This window comes from Clupea harengus, chromosome 15 (assembly GCF_900700415.2).
Source record: "Clupea harengus chromosome 15, Ch_v2.0.2, whole genome shotgun sequence".
Taxonomy (NCBI): Eukaryota; Metazoa; Chordata; class Actinopteri; order Clupeiformes; family Clupeidae; genus Clupea; species Clupea harengus.
Genome location: NC_045166.1, coordinates 23,636,850 through 23,660,259, shown reverse-complemented (window position 1 = coordinate 23,660,259; position 23,410 = coordinate 23,636,850). Strand labels below are relative to the sequence as shown.

The 23,410-nt window shown below is 41.5% G+C and overlaps 2 protein-coding genes across 3 annotated transcripts in view; both read left to right on the top strand.

Moving 5' to 3' along the window:
- ift172 (intraflagellar transport 172) overlaps nucleotides 1-3,655 on the top strand; it is a 59,317-nt gene extending 55,662 nt beyond the window's left edge. For both annotated transcript variants that reach the window (XM_031581942.2, XM_031581943.2), the window contains exons 44-48: nucleotides 1-19; nucleotides 283-381; nucleotides 922-1,075; nucleotides 1,905-1,996; nucleotides 2,846-3,655. The exon at nucleotides 1-19 is cut by the window's left edge and continues 41 nt beyond it. In XM_031581942.2, the coding sequence (XP_031437802.1) occupies nucleotides 1-19; nucleotides 283-381; nucleotides 922-1,075; nucleotides 1,905-1,996; nucleotides 2,846-2,935 (454 nt within the window). In that variant the 3' untranslated portion in view covers nucleotides 2,936-3,655. The remainder of the gene's footprint in view (nucleotides 20-282; nucleotides 382-921; nucleotides 1,076-1,904; nucleotides 1,997-2,845) is intronic.
- Nucleotides 3,656-14,250: 10,595 nt separating this feature from the next.
- Nucleotides 14,251-23,410, top strand: part of msra (methionine sulfoxide reductase A) — an 86,499-nt gene continuing 77,339 nt past the window's right edge. Inside the window, 1 exon segment of the mRNA XM_012829171.3 lies at nucleotides 14,251-14,446. Coding sequence (XP_012684625.2) covers nucleotides 14,311-14,446 — 136 coding nt within the window. The 5' untranslated portion in view covers nucleotides 14,251-14,310.

Genomic DNA, 23,410 nt, shown 5'->3' with positions numbered 1-23,410 from the left:
CTTCCTGGATCTGGCCGACGTGAGTCCTCATCACCTTTCACATTTCATTCCATTGCCTCCTCAAGTCAATCCCCACCCTTGTTTGTTAAAGCTAGATGAAAACTGCACTGAATTATAGTATTATATGTGGACACTGCAGATGTTTAATGTGGGCCACAAAGTTTCTTAAAAATCCAGGCCTTTTTGCACAAAACTTGTATTTGTTGCCTAGGTAATGAAAGGTGTAATAACTCTATGTCATGTAATTGTTCCCTGAGATCGTAATGATTTTTTTTTCCCCAGGGCATTGATGAGGGAAACCTGGATGCTCTGGATCACTCTGACTTCCAAGATACGGATATCCCCTTCGAGGTCCCTCTGCCTGCCAAACTGCACGTCTCCGTAAGGCATTTAACATTCCGTGTGTTTGCGAATCCTTGTGTTACATGCAGTCATAAGAATGTGTGTGTGTGTGTGTGTGTGTGTGTGTGTGCGCGAGTGTTTATATTCATATATAAGTAGTTGTAGTAGTTTCTGTACACTCAGCATGTTTGCTAGTATGCTGTATGAAAGAGAACAGTAGTAGAGTGGCTTCAGCACTCAACACTGTCACATAAGTCACGTGATCCCATCATCTTTCTGACATTGTGCTTCGCTGTTACCGTTGGCTTGCGTATAGCTAAGTGTGTTTTTTATTTATGCCATGCTATGATGTGTTGGGTCACGTGGTGTCACATCAGCTCACACGTCAAATGTCCCATCATTGTGTTAGGTGCGTGCCATGTCACATCAGGTCACGTCCTGTCATATGTCAAGTGTCACCCGGGGATCACGTCACGGATGTATGTGTGTGTGTGTGTGCTGTGAGGTGGACAGTGCTGTGCTGTTACGCCCTTGGGCGCTGAGTGAGCAGTTGGCTTTGTGCTGGGCTGTGGCCCACAGGTGGAGAAGAGGGAGGAGATCAGGGACTGGGTGCTGACCGTGTCCATGGACCAGCGCGTGGAGCAGGTGCTGCCCAGAGACGAGCGCGACACCTACGAGGCCTCGCTGCTGGCCGCCAACACCGGCATCCGCTCGCTGCCCTGCGTCATCACAGGTGGGAGTCGCCAAGCGCAGACACTCACACACTCGTGCACGAGCGAGCGCACACAGATGCCCACACAAGAAAGCTCAACGCCACACCCATACATACAGTAAATAGGTAAACACACACCTATACTTTCTACTGGTATAGACTCCCTGCAGTGCTTCACACACACACACACACACACACACACACACTGTTACTCAGCATTCTCCCCTGACTAAAGTATTTACCAGGCATATTTGGAGACACCTTAAAATAACAGCTGCGAAGTGTGCAGTTCTCTCTTCATGTGCTTGATTTGGAGGCAGGTGTTGTATGGAGGGATGGCTAATGGCTCCAATTAACATGCTTGTAACGAGTCCCCCTCTATGGGCTCTCTGACGTATATGTTAATAGCTCAGATTTTACAATTGACTTCACAGTCGATGGGAGTGAGAATGTGATACATGCAGGAGGATCTAGAATGTATGTAGGAAGACTGTTATTCTGTGTCTGTGTTATTCTATATGTGAATGTTTGTATGTGTGTGCGGGTGTTGGTGAAGGAAAGTTACACGTTTGTATCATCCCCTCCGTTTGTGTTTTGTTAGTCTCTGTGTGTGTGTGTGTGTGTGTGTGTGTGTTTCTCTCCAAGTCTTTGTATGTACATGTATGGACTGTTCTGTGTTCAAGGACATGGTTTGTGTGCAATGTCAAAACCTGTTAATTGGTTCACGGGCTTTGTGTGAATCCAATCATCACAAAACTCCTTCTCTATTCCCTTTTTCTTCTTCCTCTTCTTCTCTCTCTCTCTCTTTCTCTCTCATTCTCTTTCTTTAAAAAAAAAAAACACCACACAGGTTACCCAGTCTTGAGGAATAAAATTGAGTTCAAAAGACCAGGGATGGCTGCAAACAAAGATGACTGGAACAAGTTCCTAATGGCCACCAAGGTGAGAGTTTGTCATCTGTCTGTGCGGAGGCCGCATCTTTTCTTATTATGTCTGTGGGCCCGTCCCTCCTTCTCTCTCTCTCTCTCTCTCTCTCTCCTTCTCTCTCTCTCTCTCTCTCTCTCTCTCTCTCTCTCTCTCTCCTCTCTCTCTCTCCTTCTCTCTCTCTCTCTCTCTCTCCTTCTCTCTCTCTCTCTCTCTCTCTCCTTCTCTCTCTCTCTCTCTCTCTCTCTCTCTCTCTCTCCTTCTCTCTCTCTCTCTCTCTCCTTCTCTCTCTCTCTCTCTCTCTTTCTCTCTCTTTCTCTCCTTCTCTCTCTCTCTCTCTCTCTCTCCTTCTCTCTCTCTCTCTCTCTCTCTCTCTCTCCTTCTCTCCTTCTCTCTCTCTCTCTCTCTCTCTCTCTTTCTCTCTCTTTCTCTCTCTGTAACCCACGGAAGTCTGAGAGGCTGTTTGATTCATAATTCATTTGCACTCTTGATCACAGACGAACCAACAGGTTGTCCATAGGGCCGAGTTCATCTGTTAGTTAGCTTTCACTTCTTTTCGTCATCTTAGGTGATATTTTAGTGGAGCAGGAAAAAAGACACGCAGTTAATCATGTAGTCTACCTGTATTAATAATGATAAACAGTTAATCATGTAGTCTACCTGTATTAATAATGATAAACGGCAGATTGTTTTGCTGTTTCTTTTTTCCATCTGTTTTAAGTAGATTATTTGACTGAGAGTTTTGCTTTCCATATATCAGGATGTATCATAATTGTATTAAGCAGTGTGTGTGTGTGTGTGTGTGTGTGTGTGTGTGTGTGTGTGTGTGTGTGTGTGTGTGTGTGTGTGTGTGTGTGTCCACTGCAGACGACCCACAGCACGGAGTGCCAGGACGTGTTGAAGTTTCTGAACCACTGGTGCGGAGGACTCCCAACTGCAGGCTACTCTTTCCACTGAGACCCCTCATGTGGTTCCACTCCATCTCTTTCTCTTTCTCCCTCTTCCCTTCTTCCTCCCCCCCCATCTCTCTCTCTCTCCATCCATTACTTTGTGTTGCACTTGCAGTCTCTCCCTCTCTCACATCATTGCCTGTCTCTCTCACCCTCTCTTCTCTGGCCCCCATGGGAACTGTTGGCGTCTCTCCGCAGATCTGGCTTGAGCTCCTACCTGGTCTGTGTGAAGTCACCCCGTTCTCAAGAACCCTCTCTATCTCTCTCTCCCTCTCCCTCTCCTTCTCCCTCTCCCTCTCCGTCTCTCTGTCTCTCTGGTGTCTCAGTCGGACTGTTTCTTACCATGTGGAATGAAAGTTTAGTGCGTTTGCGTGCTCACACCCTAGTGCCTCAGTCCCAAACTGGGTCACGGGCCTCGTGACCGTGGCGAAGCAGAAAGCAATCAAATGCGTTTTTCGAGCCGCATCTTTGTCTGGAACGCTCATGCATTCTGTCAGACGTCCCGTGGACAGGTTTTCAAACTTGTTTACAGTAAACATGATTGTGAGGTACAACATATAGAATATATACGTATATAAAGACCTGTAGCTATTAAGAGTCACTCAATGTAATCAAAGTTCTTAATATTTGTAATGCGAAAGATTTTTTTCATACATTATATAGTTTTGTTGCATTTTGAATGTGATTTGTGAGTTAAGTGCTTAATAAAAGAGATTTGTAAATTCTAGCTGTAGCAGTTATTTTTTAATTACTAAACAAATGTGATAGGTTTGCACAATTGCACAGGATAAAATACAAATGATAACAGTGAAATTCCCATACCTAGATCCTTTTGGATTTTTATTAGAGTCGTTTGAAGATGACATGCCCTAATCCCGGTGTCCCAATATTTCCTTTCATATCTTTTTCGATATAAATAATAAATGTTTAATATTAAGTGTATAAATACTACTTTATTTACTTAACCCAATTTAATTTTCTGCTTAAATTCAGTAGACAAACTATCAGTTACATATCGGTATTTTACTCTTCACACTTGTGTGCCTGCATATAGCTATTGAATTTGTGACAAACGGCGCCCTCTAGTGGACCGTAAATCCCCAAGACGAGATGCCCTTTGGTCCTCCTGCTAACCAGCTGGTCGAAGTGCTGGTACCCACTGACGGTGCTTTAACGCGGCCTGATCGCTCCAGATGTGCGCTAGTGAGATTAGAACTCGATACTGTTCTGTCGCCGCATTTGTGATTCTCTTTCATTCCTCTACGCATCCGTGACCATCTTATTTCATAGGCCTATTGATTAGGTTGCACCGTTTTCTCTTGATGATCACAGTACAATAAAATCTCAGTAACAAATTGACAGGCTTTTACGGAACTGGCCTATTATGGTGAGCTGTTAGGTCAAAGTATGTCAATGTTAAATGCGTTCAATGTGTGTTCGAATTGATTAGTTGATGTCTGCAGCCCATATAGATCATTTTATTATGCTCAACAAAGTCTAAACTGGATTGTACAGGATTAGAGAATGCCATCTGTCCTTGCCTGGTGATCTTCAGCGTGTGGATGCAATTCATTACGCTTCAGAAATTCCTACATAGCAGTATACATTTATTTCCGTGGTTACTGTGGTACGTTTCTGTTGTAAATAATAACACATTTCTCACAAACCTCGTGTAAGACATCTTTGTACAAAAATCAAAACTACATGTCCGTTTTGGCGCATACTTCCCCATGGTCCACTTTCCCCGGGCCTACCGAAGACGCGTATGTGTTCCTTTTTAGCCTCGAAAGGAAAAGCATCTATTCGTGTCGCGTCGGAGTGTAAAATAAAACGGAAATAAAACAGATTTGTAGTTATTGGGGTTATGATTGCAACTAGGATGTAGTTTGGTCTGTGAGTCTTCTTGAATGTATCGTTATGTCTCGCGACATGGACTCTGAAATACGGCTGTCTTGTCCTTCCTTTTTCCCAGATCTCAATCAGAGGGCATCATTTGTGCGAAGTGCATTAGGCTACTGAAAAGCAAGGATAATCATTAACTATATACTGACTACCGAGCCATATTACCCTTTAGTGACTGTGGCCGTTGAATTTTGCAGGCTACTATTACATGGTCAGAAGATGTGTCCTTAATTACCCTTTGCTAAACAGGAAGAGGTCTCGAACTGAATGCACCCGAACTTCTGCATCAAATGTCAGCCGATTGGGTTTAAAAATAAGTTTTCTAATATGGCCATTAAATATTGAATATAAATATGTTTCATTGTTATTTTAAATGCAATACAATTTCTCTCAATATGTAATCTAAGAGGTAGAATAGGCTACTTCATGGTTTCTTGAGAAACCTATAAGAGAATGATTTCGGTAACCAAGGCCTAAAACAGTCTTTCTTGGGCAGGCCTACATTTTTGCATAAAACAGATTTAAGTGACTTTTTCTGGACACATAGAACTCGCATTTCTAAATTTCAACACCTCGTCAAAAATTAGGATTTGACTTCCTGTGTCACCTCAGTAGCCTGTCTGGGGTCATGTATCGAAGTCGAATGGAATTTAAGAATGGGTTAATGGTTGATTTCAAACATAAAATAATTGACTGGATTAAAATAGTCCATTCTTTAATTTTACAGAAGGTGTTCCTCGCTATCAATTTAATTTCCTTACAATAAGTCTTAGTTCATTAATTCTTCCAGTACTGTGTAGATATCAATATAGGCATATGTTTTAATATAGAAACACAACACGTCATAATAATTCTAACCAAATTCGACTGTATTTGTCGACAAATAGCCTACATATGTCGACAACACAGAATCTAGCAGTTGGGAAATCACCGAATTCAAAACGAGATTTGCCCATCTCTAAGCTCTCTTAAAACTAACACATGATACATTATTATGTATTAGAGACTTTAACTAGTGGAAATATTAGTTGATATTAAAATAGTGGGAACAATTTTATTACCAAAATAACAGATGACCTTGGGAACGAAATCGCATAGCCCGAGTTACCTTGCAACCTAAAGGAACCTTAAAGCTGACGAGATTAATAAATGTATTAAGAGACTAATTTTGTCATCTAATAACTATTACCAATGAATGACATTATTATTGAATAATGTTTCCCGCACTTCTGTAACCTATCTTCAAAAGTGACTCCTTTTTTGGTGTTCGACACGCTTTATCGGGCTGATATCCATATCAGTTGAAATATTTGGGCAACCCAGATTGTCTGTCTATCTACGGAAGTCATTCAGACAGTAGAAGTCCCACACCATTAGGCTACACCATGTTAATTATAGGCTAAAGCTTTCGTGCCATACGCGTAAATGGTATCAAACGAGGTCAAATGGATGCAGGCTCTTAAGCGACACTGACTGGCGTTCCAAATCTGCCATGATGGCTATACATAATAAGACATTTTAATACGCTTTTACAAACTTGAAAGAGTCTGACCAAAATTCATGGTAAGGGCCAAAAGTAGGTCTGGTCCAGCTCGAAAGGCCTAAAACGGCATGTGTTGAGGAATTGACATGTAGACTATCTAAATTGTGAATAGCTTAAATCCGTGTTCCTTCCACATGGATCAGTGGTCTCGGAACACACATTTGGGTTGACTTTCACATTTACCAATAGTCAAGCTGAGACCTGTTTCCGTAGCTTCTGCCTGTGTGTAGAAATAATCGAAAACGTGAATGCTATGTTAAACAATCTGTTTTTATTGCCAAAAATATGTCACAACAAAGCTGGGGATAGATTTACAATTTTGCATGCATGCATTGAATCGTCTCCTTTGTTAAATATAGTTATGTCAACGAGAGATCTTTTCACAGTGATTATCTAACATATCTAATACCCGTTGCGTCAAAGAGCGTCAGACATCCTTTACTGAGTGGGTTAGGCTATTCTATTTACTTGTCCAAGTAGGCCCCGCAACGCACCTGTCAGGGCAGGCTATTAACTGCGGCACGGGAACTTGTTTCTGTCGTTTATTTGTCAATTTGTTAAGAAGCTTGAGATAACCTTACTGTTTTCCACCTAAGGCCGAGCGAAACTGTTCATGCCAGAATAGTATGAACGCCCAGGCTGTAGGTAACCTCCGATCTTCACCTCAATGTTCTTTGAATGAGGAAAGACGCAGTACAACCTTTAGGTTTGCATCCATTCCAGTGAACATGTATTTTATAGTTCAGACACATATATTTTAATAAAGCCTAGCATGACAAATCACATTAATAGGCCACACAAAACAAATAAATGTCTGCATGATCTGATGTGCTACTAGCTTAAAATCAAACGCACGATTCATGGGGCAAGATGATAGACCCTTCACCTTTTCAAGCATGTAAAACGGAGTTGTCAACATAATAAAGACGCCATAGGCTACATGGTCTACCCGCCAGTATACCAAGCCTCTCTCGTTTAACCTATATTTTACTTTCTATACCATCTTATCGACGATATTTACCGTCTCTCTTGGCATTCACCGCGTGCCTTAATTGTATGGACATTTAAATCAAGGTCCGCTGTGAACACGAAGAGAGGCAGGCCCAGTTTCATCCTCCGCATCGTCCCGTGTCACTCAAACCGATACAGCGGCAACCACAAGCGACCCGTGGTCCATGCGCGGAGGACAACGGCAACCCTCCTTTATGCTCCGATCCTGCACCAAAATGTCTACGTCCTCCTTCGAATGGTGTTGCATCAATATCCAGTACAGCACTATAGCGTACATGCATCACTGGGAAAGGCGTCTATGTCACCGTTGCGAGCGCAGCCTTGAAAATCGCCCCATCCTGAATTATGACACTATATTGCACAAGAACGTCGAAAATCATTGCAGTAGCCTATGCCTCAAAACACACAAAAAAAAGAAACGTGCGCACACTTCTATGCTTACTTTACCCTTTTCAGACACCTCTTTCAGCGGCTTGGAAAGATATAGCTCCTTTGGAGGCTTAACCGGCTCCGATCCTGTAGTGTAGCGAGCAAAGGCCCGACTGATTGCAATAAAAAGAAAGAGCTCTCTGGCTTGCTGCAGTCGGTCCTTTTGCTCAACTCCCAAGAGATACAAAAAATAGAAGAGGGCCCATCTGGCTTCTCACCAGCTTTGTCAAGTCTTGCATACGCCAAAATGCTAATGACCTAGATAGCTCATGCAAAATGCAGCAGAGGTAGGAAAGAGGGGGGTGAGAGCGGCTGGGCTACCAGAGTCATCCCCGCCTTTTGTGGGGGTCGGGCGGGGTGTACTGGGAGGTGGGGGCAGTTGAAAGCACCTGCACCGGGAGGGGGTAAGCTAAATATTGGAGGAAAAACTGAAAGATACAATTTGTCAAATTCAACCTTGCACTAAGACTGAGCAACGACAGGCGCTTAAACAGAAATTAAACGATAAGAAGACTCGAGTGCATTTCGTCCTGGGATAGAAAAAGAACAGAAAACATGAATATAAAATAATATACAACTGCCACTTTGATTTATATACTAAAGTTTACTGCATACACTACCGTTGCAACATTTGAATTTAATGACATTTGAATGCAAAATGGATTTAAAAGATTTTTAACAAAAACACACGCATGCTGCACATAGCCAATATGTGGTGTAGCCAATTCAGAAGAACTTACAGATATCGCTTGCGTTGCCTTTGCTCTAACCTAATATTTTGCCTGTATCTCTCTTTAACAGTCCGTATATCCGACAGTGTTGATCAGTGTTATTTCGTCCAGAAGCGGCACTGACGTTGTAAAGAAGAAAAAAATGTCCTTTCAATGTAACGAAATGTCACATTGAGGGCACGCGTCCTATGCTCTTCGCGTCGTGACACAGAAAGCTGTATGTCCACAGACAGTGATACAACAGACCACACTGAAACAGTAGGCTATCTTCCCTTTCTTTCCCCCTCTCTCTCTCCTTCTCTCTCTCTCTAAGCAGAGAGGAAGAACAAAAAGGTTCAGGTGAGAACAGCTCACAGCTTGGAAGCAACAGAGCTTAGGCTACAATGCAGAAGGCTCTGTAGCAAGACGCGATCTGACGGAGAGGAGGAGAACAACCCAGTTTATCATAGACATAGCCACATCGTAGTCACTGGGCTCCCTGTGCGGCTGCTCATCCACCTCCCGCTCTTCTGAGGATTATAGGAGGAGAGCGCAATAGCATCTGCCAGTTGACTAAATAAATCAGCGCTTTACCAAACGGGACGCAGTGTCGTCTAACATCTCTCTCTTTCGAACAAAATTACAATTGCGAGCTTGATACTGCGTAATCAAGGTGAAAGCTGAATATTGACAAAATACCAGGTATTTTGAAATGGATGCATAGTGCGATTGCTCAATGACCACACAACATGTATACAGGGGATATATTTTGTTGGGAGAAATATGAACACAAAACGCAACCGAATTTAGACGGTCTCACTGTCACTATCTCCCCGAAATGCTATAGAAATCTAGCATGTAAATATTTTAGGTTAAAGTAGGTGGGCGCATTTTCTCTGGTTGCAATATTGAGACCGATTTTTTTAAGCAGTCGTGGCTCTTGTGGAATGCAGAATTCTTACTATGTGTAGCGCCTGCCTAGAGGGAATGCATTATTGATGATACCGGAGCCATGGCAGGGTTGAAGAGTATATTTTCATACAACCTCACGTTAAATAAATATTTTGCTAACATGGCGAGAAACCGATTGAGAGGATTCAGAATCAAAACGTGTCCACTCCAAATAAGTCCATCTCCGTATGGCCATGTCATCTGTCCATTCAGTCCTCTAGGCGTAGACCAACAAACAGCATTGATTTATTTTACAAATCACGAATAACTAACCCATTTAAGTTGATTAAACGGAGCGATACAACGATATTTAAAAACAATTCTTAACGAGATTCAAAATGTGCAGGCTGTAATTTGAACCGTTTGAAATTTGGTGGTTGAAATGGAGTTTGTTACACGTTACGGATTAAAATATCTGGAAGACTTTTAAATGTGGTGTAAATGCAGTCATTTGCGCAAATGTAGTCATATTAACATTTGTCTAATGATTGTTTTTGCTTTTACAGCTAGCAGATTTTTGCTGTAGTGTTTTCAGCCTGTCTGGAGTTTTGTCTTCGCATAATTGGTTTGAGGTCAGCAAAGGTCTACTAATCCTCTCTCGTGCCGTTAAGAAAAGTGTCGTCTGCCTCACGCGTGCCTTACTTAAACATATTCGATGTGCAAGGCACTCCAGATGGCTCGTCTTTGGAAAAGCAAGTGTAAGAAATCCACCTCTTTGTATTGACCTATATTGTCACAATGACTATCTGGTTCAGAGGCCTTCCAGGTGGCGAAGGACAATCAAATAAATCTGACGCTTAAAGGCAGGTCGATTCAAGCGCAATATTTAGATGCCATTTTATGGATATTCCGCCTCAATCTACCTTTGATAAATCCACGTTGGCGTTCAGATTTATCTTAAAAGAATTGACCATCTCATTACTTTATACTCTTCTATCCGTGTGATAAAGCTATAAAGCCCATATATGCTGACATTTTTTGGTCTTCCAATGATTTCGACAGTATGGATATTTTCCGATTCCATGGAATCGTAATTGTCATCCATTTAACTACCTCCAGTTCTCTCTTGTCACTTCACTTAGCTCTGGGCTAGGCCTATTGTTAGCCTTTTAGCAACATGCTTGACTATGTATAATTTGACAACCCCTCAAGAAATACCTCGGTAATAGCCCATCTGAGAATGGGTTAGCCTACAATATTCAAACGTCATTACATATAAAGGAACATTCCTAATTGTTCCACCCAATTTACTCATTCATTCTGTGATAGTGGTTTGGTCATAAAGATATTCCACCTGTTTAGACTACTTCATGTTTGCCTGTTTTTTGACTAGATGAAAATCCCAATTCATGAAAACAAGTTTATATCCACCAAATGACAGCCAGTTGATCTAGCACACTGGAATATCAGGTTACTTTAGTGTCAGTGCAAAAGTGTGGTTATTATGCAGGCCTCGCAGGGATGGAAAAGGCTATGGCCCATTTCTGGATGAAGCTCACAACTGTAATAGTTGATATTCACCTTCACATCACACTGGTCTGGTTTGATTCTGTCATTCAGTTCCAGTCTAGATCAAATTGGGAGGAAATTGTGATTAGATTCCTGCTGTGGCCATTGAGAAGACATTATTTTGGAATGCTTAAGAAAGATCAGCTCTTGGCTTAGAGAGCTTAAAAAGGCCTGGCCTGCTGTTGGCCCACTCATCAAACTGATAAAACATAGTTACGCCTAGAACACTGCCCATTGTTAATTCCTAATTAAGTCATACAATATTGAGTTTAATTTTTTCCTTCAATGATTCAGAATGAAACTTAATTTTAATGGACAATTATGCAATGTAATTGCATAGTCCAATCCTTCAGTAAATTCCTTGTCCCACTTTTAACTTGGTGAACAGCAAAGCACAATGTGTGTATGGGGGTGTAAAGTTACGTAATTTGTAGGGGGAGGGGGGGGGGGGGGGGGGGGTGGTTATGTCATTTTGCCAACACACTATAATCTATACTATATATTCCAAAATGTTCCAAAATATTCCAATGCTGTCTGACCAAAATACTGACACTTAAGTGTTTAGACAAATGTCGGAAAAGTTCCATAAATTCTACATGCCCTTGCTTCTTCTAAATCTGACAGGATTAAAGTAGTACTCCGAGACGGAGTTTTGGCTCGTGAAAAGCACATTCTTGCTGACATAACAAAAGCATAACTTTAAAATGACAAGACAATATCCATGGACCAGCCTCTAACTACATACAAAACATTCTAGGCATTACTAATCAATCAACCTTCCAGAAGTAACAGTCACTCCCATTTACTCCCTAATTAGAAAACCCAGGCATTTCACTTTGTGTTAAAAATTCACAGCATAGCCTAGGCTACATCATTTCCTATTCTCAAATTGAACGTCTGGTGCATATTTTGCAATAAAACAGTGTATACTTTGGTCATCTTAGGGATTAGCCTACAATGTACAGAAAAATGTAAATTATTCCAATATATTTAAAGGTACAGTATGTAGGATTTAGTGGCATCTAACATGGCAGACTCTGTGGACGGACCCGCTCCCTATGTAGATACGAAGGTCTCATTTTAAGAAAATAAAAACACAACGATTCGTAGTTACAGATGATTATACACTTATGAATCATTACATAATTATGAATACTACATTTCATTTCTGCTAATAGATCACCCTAAATCATACATGATGCATCTTTAATATATTTAATCAAACAGATTTGGCATGCTATAAGTCAATTTGTTTAGACTACCACCTAAGTGGTCCTAAAATCCTCAGGCTACTGCACCACACAACATTTCCTTTACCGGGGTCCGAATAATGGCAACAGTGTGGGACACACCACGAAAACTAGGGCCCCAGACACTCACCAACGTCTCGACATTCGCCGAAGGCAGACCGTTGGCCTGGTGTGTCATGGGCTTTATGCAAACGTTTGGCACGAAATCACTGAGCCACAGAAGGAGCTCTACAAGCTGCTACTGTTGAAGATCAGGCAAGATATGACCAAGCACTAGCCAAGTAACATGATGCACTGGTTCTAGAGATCGTCATTGTGCATGTGAGAAATGCAGAGCGCCACTGCACATTGAGTGCTTCAAGATATACCATGGACCGTAGAAAAGGAGATACGAGTGAATGAAGAAGTGTTCAAAAAAGGCAATAAAGGAATAAAGGGTGAAGAGAAGCAGTACAACGGACTCTAGGAAGAAAAAGTCGACGAAAAAGGGGAGAAGACAATCAAAATGACGAATGTTTTTGGAAAAGGTCAATTGACTGAAGATATCTGTATGACTGTAGGTCTGACTGATCGCAGTTCAAAATAGTGATGCATAAACTAATCGTGCACTAGGTTCTACAGCCTACCTCTATGATATTGTGGTGAGTCAGCCGCCGGTTCAAAGGCAAGTCCTGTTAGCCGCAGGTTTAAAGGCATCTCCCATGCCCCATACACTGCATGTCCCTGGGAGTGCCAAAGAACACACCAAACTACAGCACAGCAGGTAGGCCTTATACTCTGATCTGACACAGACACTGATGGTGGACAGATCCGCTAACATAAGTGGGGCAAGACTAAGGGATCAAACATCAATGAAACACAGACGGAATAATAATAGCTACACACGCTGATAACAGACAAAAAAGGGAAGCCATACTCACACGATTTCAGAACAACAAGATCGCATGCCTGCTGTGACATTTGTCTCATTGCACACAGAAGCACTGCTACCCCCTGGCACACTACTATATATATGGATGTGTGTGTGTGGATGTATATATATATATATATATATATATATATATATATAAATATTAATAATGTTATTTTCTTCAAGGTAGTTACTTCTACCCTAAATGTTATCTATATGTTCAATGTCAAAAAAATCAAATGAATGTTAGTAATAATGTAATAATGTATAATGTTGCACTAAAATGTCACAATGACAATGCTACAATGACTACTGCAGTAAAGTAACAAGGTTACAATGCATGTATCTGCTCTCAGTATTCATATTGGTGTTGTTTAAGGGTTTTTGATATGTAAAATGGTCACACTAAAATGTGATGAAGCATACTAGTGGCAATGCTGGGGACTGCCAGTGACAGAGTTTTACATTTACATATATATATATATATATAAATATATAAATTAAAAGACCCATTCAAAATGATTAGTTTCTCTGGATTTACTATTTATTGGTATGTGTTTGAGTCAAATGATTTTTTGTTTTGTTTTATTCTATAAACTACTGACAACATTTCTCCCAAATTTCAAATACAAATATTGTTATTTAGAGCATTTATTTGCAGAAAATGACAACTGGTCAAAATAAACAGATGTCGAACAATGCAAAGAAAACAAGTTCATATTAACTTGTATTCATATTCATTCATTGAAATTGTAAGGATGGAAGCAACCTGACGCTCACTGTATCCCACGAAAATGATATATATATAAAATATGTATTATTTCAAAGGGCTACTAATAACACGTTTTGGATATTTGCATGTCTGAGAAAATGTGGTATTAAACGAACCTACTCACAGCCAACAGTGACTGTCTATACTATTAACGTTTAACAATAATTTAGTTGAACGACATGTGTTACACCACGAACATTAATCTATGTCTGAACACAGCATTCCAAATAATAAGAAAATAATACTGAGAACCCCTCCTTGCATAAACGAGTTAAGTAACGCACCAAATTATCATGTTACGCAAGGTTACTGTTATGTAGCGCGCTAGCTTGAGCTAGCATGCTACAAACATAATTCAGACCGCAAACTAGTGTTGGAAGCGGTGTCTTGGCTAAATGGTTGCTTTGACCCGTGTGCGTTTGATTTGGCGACATTTAATCAACAGCAGAATGGGAGATATGTCTTCCAAAATGCAAATGCCTACTCCAGAAACTGCTCTACCACACAGAAAAGATGCCATGAAAGTTTCAGGTAAGCAATGTTAGGAATTTAGCTCCATCAACTGACTGGCAGATAGTAGAAAGCTAACTAGCCCATCGACGCTAGTTTCAATAAAGTAATACGTCATATAAACAAAGTCATTCGGCGTCAGCAAATCGAAACCACAAAGCCATTTAGAGATCCGGTTGCTGTTCAGAAAATCAAGAATGAAAGGTTCACATAATTAAAATAGCCTGCCCAAATTTTCCTGCCCGCACCACATCTGTGAATGTGGCTACATAGCTAGTTAGCAACTGGCCATGCATTCATTGTTTTTCCGGTTGCAACTGTGAGCATGCGTAGTTTCATAACATCTATACTCATCAGTTACACACATGTTCTATACAATAGATACGCCTGAAAACATTTGTGAGAATTTTCACTCGTTTATTTTTACTCTACGATTATTATTAGGTCTGAAGGTGCCGTCTTAAATGCTTACTTGCCTATCCAAATATAAATGGTTAATAACCTGTGTAGCCTTGTCTCAACCTAAATGGGTTAACTGAACACAAGAAAGTGGTTGTTTTTTCGAAGAGGGCACACAGCTTTTGCGCTAAAAAAAGTCCTACTACTCGTTTATTTTCATGCATAGGCTTATTTATTAAACCGGGAGGTAGGTAGGCCACACACTTATCTCACCACTGCAAAAATGGCACTTCATTAAGGCCCAATACAGCCACTGATCAATACCACTTTCAGTGGCTGGCCCATTGAACACCCAAGAAGGAGTCACAAGAGGACAAACACTGTCATGATATCCAGAAAATGAATCCTTTTTATCTGTCTTCTCTGCTTACCTTTGTGAATATTCACCTGTTGAATCAGTAGGCCTATTATCTCTTTCTTAGCCAATCTACATTTTTTACACATTCAATCTTTTTTTTTTGTACAAACAGGACTGGCAAAAGGGGCGATTGGAGATTGCTGGCTGATGTCGGTAGACAACTTCAAGTTCCACAGTGTATTGTTGTGACTGCTATGAGACCAGGGGGGTATTCGTCGTAGCTCGCTAAACGGTTTAGCGAGCTAATTTTCAGGCTAAGATAAAAAAAACGCCCCTCTTTTTGGTTCGTGGAAGCAACTTTTGATAAATCACCATAGTTACATATCGATTAGCACTAACCTGCTCCAGGGCAGGCTAACTTAAGTGTAGCTGGATAAGCTTGCCACACCCCCGGAAAAAGGAGGGATCCCATTGACCAAGGACTGATATTAGAGTTAGATTAGCGGAGGGAGAGAGTTCTTTGCGATCGCCAAGATCCATTATTCTTGTATGAGCGCTACCGATTCAGCCGACAAGGAATCATTAATTTACAAGACCTTCTCGAGTCATTTATTGCAAACACCACAGTCGAACATTGACTGTCTTGCGCTTTTTTGCGAGTGGTACATTTTTGTAGTGTCGGTGATGCGGAGAACAAAGCACTCATAATTATATGAGTGTTATTAGTACACCATAGCATATCATTATTGTAGAAAATGATTACGGTGGACTCATGATAAGAATAGAGAGAAATACAGCCAATTTATTTTCGCTGCTTCAATTTATTGCATTTGTTATTAATACATTTAGTCATTTAACAGACGCTTTTATTCAAAGGAAATGTAAAACTACATCGAGGAAGGAGGTGAGGGGATTTGAACTAGCAACCATGCAGATTCAAACCGGTAGACGAAACCTCTGTACCAGCTGACACTTGCCATCAGGGATTCATACATAGATATCACCCTATAAACACCCCAACACACCTTGCTCACAGCGGTGGTGGTGTTGAATTTTGCCATGATTATGGTCTTGTATTCTTCATAAGCGTTCATGTTCATCTCCTACTCGCCAGCGGAGAAAAAAAGAGCCCTTTTCTTTGAGTTTAGAACCATTATACCGTTAGAAAATCATGGTTTTGGTGATTGACCTTTCCTGCCTTTTGAAGTAGGACGTGCACGCGCAAATGCCATGATAACTTTAGCCTGCTTGAAATTAACCACATGATTAGGATGCGGGTCAGCCGTTAACGAACCGATATTTGCTGTTCTCAATCAGCTCGCTAATCTTAACGGGCTAAAAGGCCAATTGATTAACTTAGCTTCAATCCTACGACGAACGTACCCCAGACAAGGTGTTGTAATCTGAGAGTGAGCGCATTGTTTACTTTATTCAGTAAACAATTCCCTTTGAGGATGTGATTGAGGGTGCATTTGAAAGGAAGAAGCTAAAGTATGTGGAACTGGTTGTGGAAGCCAGGCAAGAAGGTTGGCAAGCACACACAAGACCAGTGGAGATAGGTGTTAGAGTCTGTGTAGCTAAATCAACCACAACACTTCTGTTGGATTTTGGTTTTTCGAGGACGATCACTCAAAGGAGCTTTAAAAGAGTTACCTGAGGCTGTTCAAAAAGTGAGCCAGTGGTTGTAGCTGAGGCGCTCGCAGACTACTTGGGGTTGTGAATTAACCTGAACTAGAACTGAGATACATGAAGTGTTGTCGAGGTCTGTCTTGAGGGGTAGCTGTTGTTGTCTCTGGTAGTGGCATGTATTCTAACCCATCATGAGTATGTAGGGGTGTGTTTTTGGGATGCGTGTTGAGCCTTCAGGAGGTGTTGTGGGCCTTATTCAACAAAACACTGATGAAGGAAGGTGCCTGCTTGAAAACCCCAGTGAAATGCTCACAAAGGCAGCTTTGTTGTTGTTGTTGTATCCTGCTGCTCAGGTTCTATGGTTGGGCAGTCATGTTGTTGTGTAGGCTACAGACAGCTTGTAGGCTACAGACCAGGGCCCAACAATATACATACGTCTCTCGACGGGCCCCCCCAGTACTGTGTCAAATTTTCGCCTCTCAGATATGCTTGTGTTCAAAGACAAGCTATTATTACACTGTTCTTACAGCAGTGTCTAATACTACAGTATATATGCTCTTGAAAAGGCAAACTTATCTCCGTCATGGTTTTTATTGTTTTTTGGGGAAAATAGTAGCAATTTATAACAAAATCATATGCTTATCCTACATACACTATAGAAACTATCAAAAAACTATTCAATGAAATGAAATGAATAAGTTCTTATTTTCTTTGGTATTTTTGTGATTAGCAATGATGATTGCTGGGTAATATGTATGTTGTTGTCCAATGTCAAGACTCTATTTGATCATGTGACGATACAATACGCTATAGTTAAACCAAGTTCATTGAGCACAGCTCAACTTTACTCGTAACAATGCCTTTTAACTTAAAAGTAGAACTAGGTTGTACATATTACATATTACCCAGCAATTATCACAGCTCAACTTTACTCGTAACAATGCCTTTTAACTTAAAAGTAGAACTAGGTTGTACATATTACATATTACCCAGCAATTATCATTGCTAATCACAAAAATATCAAAGAAAAAAAGAACTTATTGATGCTGCTTGAAAACATGATGCAGCTTTGCCGCCTTCTCGTCCTGTTCTTTTTTCTCTTGCCTTTTTCTACTTCCACTCTTGGAAGAGTGGAAGTGGAAAAAGGCAAGAGAAAAAAAGAACAGGAGGTGAAGGCGGCAAAGCTGCCTAAATTAGATTATTTTGGCTTTTTAACTAGCCCGTCAACTAATCGCCAGCCCACTGAGTCCGCCACGGACGACCGGCCCCTGCTAGCAGCAGTGCAGCAGTTCAGCTGGGATCAGCATCGTTGCCCTCAGTGGTGTGTCAGGAACCATGCAACAGGTAACATACGGCTATTGTGATAGATATACATTTCAAGACAAGTTATAGCCTACATACATTATGGTAGGGCAGGATTACTAGGCTACAAGTTGGATAAATAGTGGTCGCTACTAGGTGGATAGCAAATTATTATGTTAAGCTAGCCAATAGCCTAGCAGGGTGCTAGGGAGGCTATCCCTAGCATTAGATAACCCTTTCGGGAGGGCAGCAAAATGTAATAAAGTGTTTCCCCATTTATTCCAATGTAAAACAAATCCATATTCTTGGTTGCAGGCCTAACCAGTCAGAGACAGAGTCAGAACCAGGCAGCTCAGTTGTAGTCATCACCCCAAGTGGCCCGACCCAAGTAGGAATGCGTAATGAAGGTGACAGAGGCGAGGACCAGGTTGAGGTGATGCCAGTCAATGATACAGAGCAGGACGTTGAGCGACAGCCACTGAAGCGTTATTCATTGTGTACACACCCATCGCTTCTGAAATATGTAAGGTTGATTAATTAAACACTTTTTATATCGATAACAAACATCTTTGTTTAGCGTTTTTTTTAGACGTGGGTGCGGAAGTAGGGAACGATACTACGATAGTAATTAGCGTTCACTAGGGGGGCCCGTCATAATATCTTGCACCTGGGCCCGTCGTTACTACGTTACGCCACTGCTACAGACAGCACATGCTGTACTGTGATGGCGGGCCTTAAGAATCCCAGGTACAACATGCAGAGCGTGTTGCATCTTGCATGTGACAGCGAGAGGATTTACAGCTGAAATGTAACATCTTTTCCTGTTTATAAGTCAAATAAAAAAATCATTAAATGATGCAAAACAAATCATTTGGTATGTATTTTTGTCAGGACTCAAATCCAGTGCAATTAAGTCCAAGTATCAAGACACGGATCTTGGATGTGGCAATTTTTTTTTTAATTCACAGTGCGAAATATGCAAAGTTTTCAAAGTATACAATTAAAAAAGTCTTTCAGCAACACTTCATATACATTAAAGATTAATTTTACTTCAAAGAGCATTCGATAGAGAGAGAGAGGGGCCTCTTAAAAAGATAACTTTTTTGTAGGAAAAGCTGACACAAGCAGTGTTATGTAAAATGGAAATGCAAGAGCGAAGCAAACAGGCGTAGATGCGAAAGCAAAACACTCAGTAGATGTGCAGCAGGCAGGCGAAGAGCTCTGCATGAGTGCCTGTTAGACAAGATCAAAAATCAGTGGTGGGAGAGGGAAGGGAGGGCGGGATGGGCCGTGCATGGCTTATAGCTCCTGTCATTAGAGAAAGAAAGATTGCATGAGTGATTTCTTTTGAGAAAAAGTGTGTCGCCCATAGCAAGTGCCTTATGTAACGGTAGCCAGCGGGTACAGTGCTGTGCAATCTGTAAACCTCACTCCCCGAAACCTTAATCAACGTGCTAGCGGCAGAGGCTAGCACGGATGGGTTTTAGCTTCCTTGCTAGCATGTCTGCCTCTCATGGCCAAGGTTGTGTTCGAGTTTGATGTGGGACTGTCCTTGTCTACACAACGCAGGTTACATTTACACAAGCAACTTAATCTGTTAAATTATTATATATTGTGGTTTGTTGTTTTTTTGTAGTTAGCTGAAAACACCCTTGCTCTCAGTTATTCAGTTTTTGTTAAATGAGTGTGTGTGTTTAAGAGAAAGGGAGTGTGTGTGTGCGTGTGTGTGTGTGTGTGTCTGTACGTGTTGGTGAGTAAGAGACCAGAAAATAGGTGACAGAAAAACTTGCACAGACAGAGAGAACACAAGCTTAGAGACACAGAGATAACTGTGTGTTGACTGGAGTATCTTTAATTTCCATGTGTATGGAGTGAAGATACACACTGCCTGGTTATTGAAACTGGAAGATGACAACCTGTGTTTGTACAAATGTCTGTACAGACAGAACTACATTTTCTAGTCTACAAATCTCATTTTAGATTCATTTATACCACAAAATTAACTAAATAGCCTTGTAAAATTGATTTTTTCCTTTTTTAAAAAAAAAAGTGAAATCGAAAAATGTCTGGTAATAATGCTCATTCAAACCATCTTTAAACATGAAACTTGAAAAGTGTGCGTATAAAAGATAAACCTTTGTTTTTTTAGTTTCATGTCACTTGTCGCTAGGCAGGACAGTTTGACAGTTTAAAGATGAAGGGATGTCAAGTGCTGCGAAGTTGCAGCTGCAGCCTTGACTGTGGCAGATGGGTAAGAGTTGGACTATCGGTTCATGTTGTCCTATAGTCACACTGATTTGAGGGAGTTGTCATTCTTTTGTCAACCTAGGTCGACATTATAAAGGCTACATTATATTTGGGTTGTAACATAGGGCTGGCAAGAAAAAATTAAAAAACTCCAAGCGGAAACCATTGTTCACACCATAAATGGTGACATCACAGGGGGAAAGCTGGGGACAATCAGTGAAACTTTTCGTGCCCACTATGAAAGTGAGGCATATTTAACATACTTTATCAGAATGACAGACCATTGGCTGTATCTACATAACTTCAGAGATAATGGATCCAATTTTGGCATCTTTACTAATCCCTTCAAGAGCAGCCATATTGTGGTTGCCTTCAAAAGGGAGGATGTCCTCTTTGATTTTATCACCAAAACCACTCCCCACATAAAAAAAGGTCCCTTCATTGCTGGTATTCCATCAACCATTTCCTACGAGCCCAGTGAAAACTGACTTAGGGATATAGCCTTCAGCCAGGTGACCACATTTTTACTACAATCTCCCAATTCTGTTCCCTGACACACACACACACACACACAAAGGACACACACACACACACACTCTCTCTCTCTCTCTCTCTCTCTCTCTCTCTCTCTCTCTCTCTCTCTCTCTCTCCCTCTCTCACACACACACACAAGCGTATCATTTAATTTATTGCTTTGTTGGTCGTAGTCTACCCTGCAGCCCACCCTATTTTATATGTAGCATTTAGACGTACACATTTTATCCACTGCTTTGGCAATATGCAGATACATGTGTAATTGTCGTGCCCCTGAAGCTTCCTTGTAATCTGAATTTGAGTTTAAGATTGAGAGACTGGGTGAGAGCATAGGGTCTGGTTGCCTTGGTGCTGCCACAGACCGCTTGTGATGCCACTCACACTGAGTCTGGGTGCGGCGGTAGTCAGTGCCGAGAGATGGAGGGGAACGTGGCCGGCAGCCGCTGCTGCACAGGCCTGATTACCAGCCACAGCCTCCCCAGGCTTCCCTTGGCAACAGCACAGGTTTGGTGGGCTTGGGAGAGGTTGCCAGGAGACGTGCTGAGACCCAGACGAATGTGTTGCACACACAAGGCATCCTAACGAAGCCCTTCTTGCACAACCCCCCCCCCCCCCCCCCCTTCCTTGAAGGTCACACATGTTGCTAGATGACAGGTTGTTCGATGGCGATGCGGACTGCTGCTGCTGTGAGCTAATGCGTCTGTGTGTGGGTGTGTGCCTGCATGCATTTGTGTGCGCACATGGGAGTGGGTGAATGTGCTAGCTGTTTCTGCAAATTCTGTTTGAAATGACAAAGCTCTGGCAGCCAGCCATACAACAACTAGATTGTGTATGTGTGTGTGGAAGTGTAGAATAAACATCCATATTTTTGAGCAGACAGAAAATAAAGTTGTTAGTTTATGATATTTGGCTGAACCCTTTGGGCAATGACTGTCCATTTGAAGCCAGCATTCTGACAGCGTAGAAACTCAGTGCTTTAAAATCCATGTATTTATTTTATTCAACCTGTTTTCACCTAGCATTTTGAAATTCTTAAATTTTCAGGGAAGTTTAAGCATTTGTCAAAATGGACTAAACCATGATCGTGTTTAATGACATCTACAAAAAGAGAACTCGATAGGCAGAAGTTACGGATTATTTGAGCTTTTAAAACTACATTTGAAATTGATTTACTTAGTTTTTTTTCAGTTTGCCAAGGGGGTGAGAACTCTTTTGTAGGCAACTGTGTTCAAACACAAAGTAATGTACCAATTTTAACACCACAGCCTGAAACTTAGTCCAAATGTATTCAGTATGTCTGACTTCAGGCCCCAAAATGTCTCATTCAGGCTGACCTTTTGGAGATGCTAAAAATTGAACCAATTAATTTCTGAACACAGGAATGTATATGATTTCAAAATGTAATTCACACACTCCTCTGACAGCTATTGCAGATTGCCTTAAGTATGTAATTTGGTTTTCCACTTCCAAAGAGTGGTCACAAACACTAGGAATGTAAAACTCCTAGCGTTGATTAATGGGCTTAGTTTACGGAATTATTCAATGCCAGTCAAGGTAAGAAAGTGCACAAACAACATTGGAACGTACCTTAATAATAAGAAAACAGGAAAAAGCACAAGTATCCCTCATCCTGGGATGGATGTGATCAGAGCCTTGTAACTGATAGTACAGGAAAAATATACAATTCCACAATGCCTCAAAACCCTCTGTTTGAACTGTGGTGCTAATCAAAGCAACACATGCCCTACCACCAAACAACTGTGTCCCATTATCATCTCACTGCGGACTGGCAATAGCCATTCTATCAAGCCATACTATTCAGATTTACAATAAGTAAATGGGGTGGGTGGTGGGATGGGGTATTGCGGACTGTGGGAGTGAAGTGCTGGCAGTAAAGGCAGCTGTGTGATTGAAACACTGTTGAGTTGGCATCAGTGTGGCAGGCATCATGATCTCTCCTATCCAGAAGGACATGAGGCACCTTTTGGCATGCAGTGAATAGACCTGGTATTAGAAAAAAAGCTGTGGGCTTTTTTTTTTCACCCACTCATACAGACATCTCAGAGGCTTGCGGGCTAGCGAGCAAGAAAACATTTTGAGAACTCGGAACTTTTGAGTGAAGAAAAAAGAGTGATGGAGGATCACTCTTAGGAGGATAAAGGAGAGAGATGACAGGAAAAGGGGGTTGGGTGGGGTGGCAAGGCAGTTGTAGTGTGACAAGCAGGGATACCAATCACCACACATGTGCGAGTGGAGTGCATCTGGCGATTTGGGTTTGTGGGGGGGGGGGGGGGGGGTGCAGAAACAATGAAGATGGTGGTCTGATGCCAGCAAGGGGAAACGGGCAGAAATTAAATTGGGAATCCGTTTTTGATCGATATACCCAAATCGACGTTTTTTCCCCTCCTTTCTTCCTTTTCCCTTTTTGGGGATGGGGGCAAACACAGACGAGCAGACACGCTGGAGCTTCGCCAAAGCTTCTCGGGAAGGTTGCCATGCCGAGGGAGAGAGAGGGA